General features: G+C 43.1%; 1 protein-coding gene across 1 annotated transcript; it reads left to right on the top strand.

The window, feature by feature from the left end:
- Window positions 1-7,922: 7,922 nt before the first annotated feature.
- On the top strand, window positions 7,923-9,027 carry LOC131233597 (uncharacterized). Its single transcript, XM_058230375.1, has 2 exons — window positions 7,923-8,295; window positions 8,371-9,027. The coding sequence occupies exons 1-2, from the start codon at window positions 8,285-8,287 to the stop codon at window positions 8,906-8,908; spliced, it is 549 nt and encodes a 182-aa protein (XP_058086358.1). The 5' UTR covers window positions 7,923-8,284; the 3' UTR covers window positions 8,909-9,027.
- The last annotated feature ends 435 nt before the right edge of the window (window positions 9,028-9,462 follow it).

The raw sequence follows: 9,462 nt of genomic DNA, 5'->3' as shown, positions 1-9,462 counted from the left end.
CATTGGCTTAGCTAGACAAGACTAGGATAGGCCATTTGGTAGCAAGTGAAGTTGGATTCTGGTTTGCTTTGTTTAGGACCTACGATAGTTAGGGAAGAAGTCGGGTGTTTGTTGACAGATCCTAACTAGAATCCTGAGAAAAGCATGGACATGTCCTATCAAATCTCTTTTTAGTCGAGGACCCTCTCCCTTTCTCTTGCTTTGTTTGCATTGAAAACTCGTGTGGGCTACAACACTCAATTTTGAGGGGTTTATTCATGCTTTTACATATTCGTTTTTTTTTTAAAAAAATCATATATTTATATGTAACATGGGGGCATTTTCTTATTGGGGCTCAAGCAGGGTGGCCTATGGGATGCAGGGGCATACTTGGGGTGGGTGGCCCGCAAACCCATGGATTTGAGGCCCATGTGAGATAGGTGGCTTGTGTGATGCGGAACTCATGGATTTGGGGGCCATGTGAGGGCGAAACTCATGGATTTGGGCCCATGAGGAGGGTTCGGCTGATGACCTAACCCATGAATTTTGGGCCTGGGACATGAGATGAGATAAATGGATTAATTCACAGTGTTCAATCAATTTGAGCTTTTATAGCAAGTAATTAATTGTTATATATAAATTGGTATTTTAAATAGGCTATCTTTGTTTAAACTTTTGTTGATATCGAGTGAGATATAAGTATGGAAGGCGTGCAATACCAAATATTGAATGCTTCTGGAGAAGCGTACAGTAACTGACATGGAATGCTCCAAGAGACATGCTAAGAGAGCCCATGCTACTCCCTCTTTTGCCTCCAAGATAGGAAGATCTAGACCCTTCATTTAGAAGGATGCACCATAGATGGACCACAAGGCATAAAATGTAGTTTATCACATTCCTCAGTGTGCATAGAAGGGTGAGTTTGAATTAGATGACACGTGGCAAAAAGCTTCCTTATCAGAGATAAGGATTCTTAATGAGCAAGCTTTTTGCCATGTGGTCCATCCATAGTTGGACGCTCTAGATGAATGGTGTAGATCATCACTTGGTCAGCAAAAGGGCGAGCTTCCGTGCCATCACTATTCATGCTTCAGTGGCTTGCTTGCTGGCGAACTGCCCTGTCATAAGTGTGGATGCATCTTTGTATCTTCATTATTTAAACTTTTGATACATCGAGCAATGTAATACACGCATAGGTCCATCTTAGCTAGCTTGATACGATGATATATACCAGAGAACCATACCCGACAAGATACCGTGGTGGATCCCTAACTGTGGGGTCCACTGTGATGTATGTACCTTGCATCCACACCGTCTACATTTTGACAGCTCATTTTAGAACATGATCCCCAATACCAACCAGATCTAAATCTTAGGTGGACCATACCACAGGAAACAGTCACGATCGAATCCCCACCATCAAAATATTCATGGGGTTCACCGGAATGTTTATTTTCCATCCAACCTGTCAGTAAGGTCACAAAGACCTGGATGAAGAGACCACATAAATATCAGCTTGATCCAATACTTTAGTGGGCAACGAGAAATTTTCAACGGTCGATTACTACTGTTTCCTGTATTATGGTCCACCTCATATTTGGATCCGCTTCATTTTTAGGATCACGCCCTAAAACGAGTTTTCAAAACGGATGAATGGCATGAATATAAGGCACATACATCACAGTGGGCCCCACGGTCAGGAATCCCATCCACCTAAAGGAGGATGTTGGGTGGCCCACCTTCAATAACATGTTAGTATCAGGGCCATACATTTTAGATAAGAAAGACGTCTATTTCTTTACTTTTTCATAAATGAATGTGGAGTGCTTTATGTCCGAAAGAGTGGACATGGTCTCATGGTAGAGGGAATGTCAAACGCACTTGCTCAAGTGAACTTGCCTCATACGTGTAAACTATTGACACACGTGCAATACGGGAGTCAGGGAGCCGGTCGTCAGGTGGGCCCCACTGGGTAGATTTCATATCTCGGAAAAATCAGGCCAGAGCTGATCATTAGGTGGTTAGGAGAAAATGGCCAATGGTCCGATTCTATGTACATGTCTGGCCTGCCTGATAATTGGATTAGTCTGATTTTTTTACAAACGGCCCATGTGCAGTGAATATCGCCCGATGAACGGCTGCAAACTCGCATGCTTATTCCTGGTTTCTACATGTGAAGCGAGTGCACTTTAGCGTGTCTCAGGTGTGCTAATGGGTCCATGACGGTGGACGCACTAGCCTTCTCCTTTCCCCAAAAGGTTCACAAATATTAATTTTGAATAGAATAATAGCATGAATCTTTCCAAATGATCAGACCCAAATGGGCCCCACTGAAGGGGCTTATGCAACTAAACTTGGGACCCTGATTGCGTACTGAGTAAACTCTGTGGGGCCCACTTTGATGTATGTATCATTATCCACACCGTCCATCCGTTTTAACGCATGAGCACAAAATTGAAGTATATCCAAAGCTCAAGTGGACCACACCACAGGAAACGGTGGAGATAATGACGTCGACCGTTGAAACTTTCTCAGGGACATTGGTGATGTTTATTTGACATCCCACCTGTTCATAAGGTCACATGGACATGGATAGAAGGAAAGCATAAATATCAGCTTCATCCAAAACTTCTATGCCCATAAGAAGTTTTCAACGGTAGGTGTTAAATTCCCACTGTTTCATGTGGTGTGGTCCACTTGAGCTTTGAATATGCTTCAACTCTGGGTTCTTGCACTGAAATGAACTGGAAAAATGGATGGACGGCGTGGATAATTCACATACGTCACGGTGGGCCCCACAGTTTGTAGCCTGGCCCAAAAGAGAAAAACGAAAAAGGAGATACTCTGTCAGTGTGTGATAGATGATTGGCAGGTATTTAGAAATTACTTAACATACAGCTAACTCAAATTAAGGGGCGTTTGGATTGTAATTTACTTTAAATAAGCTAATTATGCTACAGGTAGGGGTGTACACGAACCGAGCTAGCTCGGTTAACTTGCTCGACTCGAAAACGCTCAATTCGACTCGGTTTGAAGCTAAGTTCGAGCCGATTTTTTGAGCTCGAAAATGAGTTCGAGCCGAGTTTGAGCAGGCCCCGGCTCGACTCAACTCGGATTGAATCTAGCTCAAATCGAACTCGGATCGAACTAGTTTGGTGACTCGGTTACTTTGCCATTGATGTTGCTCACCAACTGTTTGATAAAATGACTCAACGAAATGTGGCCGGTGCCAAGGAAGGTTTGGCTGTTGGCAAGGAAGGTATGTACATAATCACTTTAAACATTGGGAAATTTTACGATTTTCGTACTAAGTAACTCTTGTGATTGATTTGTGATTATAGATTTTGAGTAAGAGCATCGGTGACATAAAAGGAAGAGGTAAGACACCATTTTGTTGCCTGCACCACATGCGGTATCTACTTTATGAGATTCAACAATTTTTTTAAATTTTTTTTAGCGATATTACATCTAACCTTACTTCATAGGGTTTTAAGCCCCGAGTAAGCAGAGAAAGAGCGAGAGCGAGATAGAGAGAGAGGTTGCAGAATTTTTTTTTAAAAAAAGAAGTGAGTGTTCGTTGATGTTCTTGGAATGTGTGGAATGCCACGAACTGTTATCTAATTTCAATCGGTTGCAGGCCCATTAATTTGACCCGTCAGTCGTTTGCAAGTTGTGCTAAGGTCATTTTCTATCAATTTTTGTAGATTTCCATGGTGCTTTGCCCTGGCTAGAAGAGGTTTTATCAGAGCATTGCACAGTTTGGGTTGTTTGATCAAGATCGGATAGGTCAAGCCTTTGATCTGTCAATATGGTCTATCCAATGTTTCAGTGACCGGTCGAAATTTATTTTGGCTGAGTTACATGGTTTTTCAATGGGTTTTGAATCTTTTAGAGATATCTTTATTGAAACTTGAATAAAAGCCAAAAGCGTAGTTTAATCTCATTTTTGGGTTAAGTGTCTACAAATGTCCCACTTTGTTAGAGGTTGCGAGCAACCAAATGTCAAAATGAGTGTACATCTCACTTTTTAAGTTAGATGTAGACATGCTCTAATCTATCCAAGTGATGTATCATTATTGAAAAATTTCATCTAGGAAAAGAATAACTCAAATGTCTCCTGAGGGTTGGAGAAAATGTTGTGATTTATTCATGCGCATTTTACAAATTTATGAAACATCGAAGTACAACCTTTTACATAATAATCAGTACTATGCATCGAGAGTTGTTGGGAAGTCTGAAATTTCAATGGTTAGAACACTTGCGCATTTTGTAGCCTTACAAGAATAACTCTCTTGTATCTAAAGCTGGGCAGGATCCGACCTGAATTGATAGATCTGACTCATTCGAACTGGTTGGATCCGATCCAACCCGAATCAAAAGCCAAGATCGGGTCGAATTGAGTAAACCCACTCAAATTCGACCGCACATCGAGTCAAGTTCGGGTCAGTAGCTAATCCGATTCAATTTAGAATCCGTTTTGATCCGATCCAGTTGGGTAGTATAAATAAATTTTTTAAAACTTTAACTTTTACCTCTCTTTTACCCGAACGGCGAATCCTAACCCATCCCTACCCGAGTGGCGTCGCACGAGGTTCTTCTTTCTTTCCTGATTTTCCTCCTCCCCTTCTTTCTCTCCCTCTCTCTTCCGATTTTCCTCCTATTTTCTTCCTAGCATGAGAGTCTTCGGCTCGGCTTGACTCAGCCCAGTTCGAATTGACCGGACAGACTTGACTCGATCCAACTCGGTTTTTCTAACCGAATCAGATTCAGTTCGGATCAGGCCAGCAAGAATTTAGATCGGATCGAGTCAACCCTGATAGACTTAGTTCCGAATCAGATCAAGTTCAGATTAGGTTCTTGGAAAAATCGAATCAAGTCGACTTGGACCCAATCCGGTGCGACTTAACTCGATACCCATCTCTATTCCTATATGAAAAGATTGTTCTCCTAGTTATGTAATTCTCTGGAATAGCAGGCAACACAGGTTTTTGTAATGCTTAGTTGTCTGTTTTTTCCATGGCTTTTAAGGATGTCCCATATTATAATGCGTTATGCTTAAAAGTGTCCCATGAATTAGCGGGTTTAGCTTAGGTTTGCGTAATTTATTGTTACCTGCGTCCCGAGCGTTATACACTGCCAGAGTATATCAAATAACTCCCTACACGGCTTCGGTGAATCCCTACTGTGGGGCCCAGCTTAATGTATGTTACTTACATCCACGCTGTACATCCTTTTTGAAGGCTCATTTTAGGCGACCATCCAAAAAATGAAGTAGATGCAAATCTAAGGTGGACCACATCAGAGGAAATAGTGGTAATGACCATTAAAAACTTTTCATGAGCCACAATTTTGAATGAATCTGATATTTGTGTTGTTACTTCATCCATGGACACATTGATAGCAAATAAACATCACGGTGGCCTCCAATAAGTTTTTAATGAGCATTCAATCATTACTGTTTCCTCTGGTATGGTCTACCTGAGATTTGGATCTGCTTCAACTTTGCTATCATGGCCTAAAATGATCTGTAAAAACGGATGGACGGCATGGATGTAACGAAAATTCATCAAGGTGGGCCCAACAGGATCCGATCTAGGTGGATCCGGCGACCCACCGAAGTCGGCTTCCCTTTCTTGGTCCGCAAGGTAGTACACGTGTCAGTGTCACCCACTAGGCGCCAGCCGTATCTGTGACCTGGTTCCACGCAAGGCACGGATCTCTGCGCGCGTGTCACTTTAGAGCAGCACGAGTCACGTGATTTTCACTGGCTTTCAGTGTACGAGTGGGGCCGAGGGGATTAGGTGAGACCCCAGCCTCACCCAAGACGGTGCGACACTACCGTCGGGCCAACCTTGATATATGTATTATGTATCCACGCCGTCCATCCGTTTTTCCAAGATCATTTTTGGACATTATCCTAGAAATTAAGCAGATCCAATTATCAGATGTACCAAACCATAAGAAACAGTGGTGATTGACCATCCTACAATTAAAAACCTCTTGGGGTGCACTTTAATGTTTCAGTAGTGTTTATTTACCATCTAATCGGTTGATAAGGTCACATAAGCTTGGACTAGGACAACAAACAAATATCAGCTTGATCGAAAACTTTTTTGGTCCATTAATGGTCAATCACTACCGTTTCTTATGGTATGGTCCACCTGATAATTGGATCTGCTTCATTTTTTGGATTATGCCCTACAATGATACGGGAAAACAGATGTACGGCACGGATACATCATATATACATCAAGGTCGGTCCTACGGTAAGGGCTGCACCATCTTGGGTGAGGCCAGGATCAAAAGAAAGAAAAAGGTCCACTAATCAGAGGCTAGCATCGATCAATTATTGATCTTGGGTAGTGGGTCCTACGATTTGCACGGTTTAAACTTTTCTACATGCATTCTTCACGTATGATGTATAAGTTCATGAGCAAGAGCTCAGGTGAGTAGGCAAGAATGCGCACCATTTATGACGTCTGTGTTTTCTTGTAATGTTTATTTGCCATCCACACATCCACACTGTTGATTAAGGGCACGTAGGCCTGGATGAAGGAAAACAAAAATATCAGCTTGATCCAAAGCTCTCGTTCCCCTCGAGTTTTTAATGGCTGTAGTTCAATCACGACTGTTCTCAGTCATACGGCACACCTGAGGTTTGGATCTGCTTATTTTTAGACTCATGCCCTAAAATTATATTAAAAAAATGGATGAATGACGTAGATAAAACACATACATCATGGTGAGATCCACACAGTACCTTTCAGTGGCGAGCCGTTAACGGGCGTACGGAGTTTTTGATTACACAAGCTCTGGTTCATGAGCGCGATTTTGCTGCGACCCGGAACCAGCTATGCAGGTGAGACCCTGACTGTAGAGGCTCACCTCGTATTTTATATCTACACTGTTAACCAGTTTTTTCAACTTATTTTAGGCCATAGTTTCAAAATTGAAGCAGATCAAAATTTCAGGCAGACCATACCACAGGAAACAGTATTATTGACCATTAAAAGCCTTTTGTGTGCAACAAAAGTTTGTTTTCTTTATCAATCTAATATTTGTTTTCTACTTTCATCTAGTTCCTTGTGATGTTATCAATTGGTTGGATGGTCAATAAACAATACAGTGGACACTTAGAAAGTTTTTAATGACCAATGTTTTGTGTGTTATAGTACATAATCTATTTAATTTATGGAAGCCTATCCTTAAAATAAGTTGATTAAATGGATCCTTACGCTTGCTCGGGTGGTAGACTCTCGGTAGTTTCAAGACCCGGTCAAGGGTTCGAGTATCATGGCTAGTGAAATTCCACTAGCGTGAGTGTGTGGGGTGTGTGTGCGTGTGTAAAAAAAAAGAAAAAGTTGATTAAACGAGCAACGAATACATCTAGGTGGGCCCTACGGTCAGGGTATCACCTGCATTGCTGGTTCCAGGTCGCAGCCAAATTGCGCTCCCGGTTCACAGGAAATTCACGTCCTTCTGTTTTTTTTTTTTTTTTCGGGTTAGCTTGTTAGTACACACCCATGTTAGCACACAACACTCCATGTTAGCCACCCCCGCTAGGGATCGATACCAAGCCCTCAAGCAGGAAATTCCCGTCCTTGACCAACTGGCTTAAACTGGCTTTAACATTGGGTACTCCACGTTGTTATTAGGTACGCCCCACATGATGAACGTGCCCGATCTCTTCCACGTGCCCCCCATCCAAAAATCGCCCGCGACTCACCTCTCTACTTCAGTCGCCAATCGCCTTACCATTTCTCTCAAACAGCAAAAGTTCCCACTCCTCAATAGCAAAAAGCAAAACAGAGAGAATGCAAGCATACGGGTGGGAGCGATGGAAGTCGTACGCAGCAACTTCGTCATGTCAACATACACGCGGCTAAGATGTCTGATCATCGTTCTGGTGGTCCACCACCACATGGACGGACAGAATCTCCTATGAATCATGGTGAATGGACTATGGGACACATCCGATCACTGGCTCAAATCTACGGTTATTCAACGGTCCAAATTCAACCAACAAAACTCACAACACGAAGATGGTCATATTCAGCCAATCATTTATCTTTTCAGACTATATCACACATCCACAAGATGGCCCACCAGATTAAAAGCCCGATCACCAGAAAAATTAGCCACGTGTACAGTCATGAGCTACCAGAATACATTTTCCACGACGGAACTTCCATAAACCGATTACTCCTTTTAATCCCACCCTCCATTCTCACCTTTCCCATTATAAGCTTCTTCCTTTTGCCCTCTTTCCTCCATCGCAACAAATCAAAGCCGTTCATTCAAGGCCATGGAAGGAGAGTAAGTACCACATTTCCCCTCTCATCTTTGTAATAATTTCCTCTTCTCTCTCTCTGATAATCTATTTTCTTTCAGATCTGGAGCCTTCCGAAAGGACTCCTTCGGAGTGACGACGCGTGTCCATGTCACTGCTTTGGACGGTCTGGTGAACGTCAATTCCCTCTTCACGATCGCCGTCTTCGTGGGCCTTACGCTGACAACTCCCGGCCAGAAAAGCCTCGAGAACAAGACCGTCTGCGATGCGGGGCCTGACGTGGCGGAGAAGCTCCTCCTCTTCGAGGTCGTCTCCTTCAGCTTCTTCCTCTTCTCGAGCCTGATAGCCCAGGGCCTGAAATTAGCCATCAATCTGCTGAACAGCAAGGATGTGGACGAGGCGTTCCGGGCCCACATCAATCTGACGATGCTGAGGTTTGGGATGCTCGGATCTGCGGTCGGGTCCGTGATGGGATGCCTCTTCATGATGCTGTCATTGGTGAATGTGATTCAGATAAGGTTGGGGATGCTGTCGTGCGGTAGCAAAGCTGCGGTGCACGCGGTCGCAGCGCTCGTCACGCTCGTCACTACGTCTATCTTGACGTATATTTCTACGGCCGTGTACGCTTTCACGCGATAAAGACGTATGCGAATTGCGGAGGCGGAGCCGTACTTCTAGGGTTTTTGTTCTTGTTGTTCTTAATTTTATTTATTTCTGTTTCTGGACATGTGTTTGAAAGTGAGAGAGCATTCGCACGACGCCAGTCTTCAGGGGATACTTGTGGGATGCGTGTGAGATACGCTTGTAACACGCCAGACGCAAGCGGACGCGGGATTAGCTACTTACACGTTGAGTAGCATGATCGCTACTGAAGTGACGTCACCTAGTTCCATGGGTCCCACCATGATGAATGTGTTATATCCACACGGTCCATCCCATCCACTTGGAGAGATCATTTTAGGACATGAGTCAAATAATGAGGTAGATAAAAATCTGTAATGGGCCCACTACAGAAAACAGTGGAGAAAGTGACATTCACCGTTGAAACCTTCCTAAGGTCCACCGTGATGTTTATATGAGATCTAACCTTTTAATAAGTTAAAAAAGACATTATAAAAGGGAAAAAAAATATATCAGCATGATCTAAAACTTTTGTGGCCCTTAGAAGTTTTTAATGGTGGGCGTCATTCTCT

This window comes from Magnolia sinica, chromosome 18, assembly GCF_029962835.1.
Source record: "Magnolia sinica isolate HGM2019 chromosome 18, MsV1, whole genome shotgun sequence".
In the NCBI taxonomy this organism is placed as follows: Eukaryota; Viridiplantae; Streptophyta; class Magnoliopsida; order Magnoliales; family Magnoliaceae; genus Magnolia; species Magnolia sinica.
Note: the sequence above shows the minus strand (reverse complement) of the source record. Positions and strands in the feature narration are given on the sequence as shown.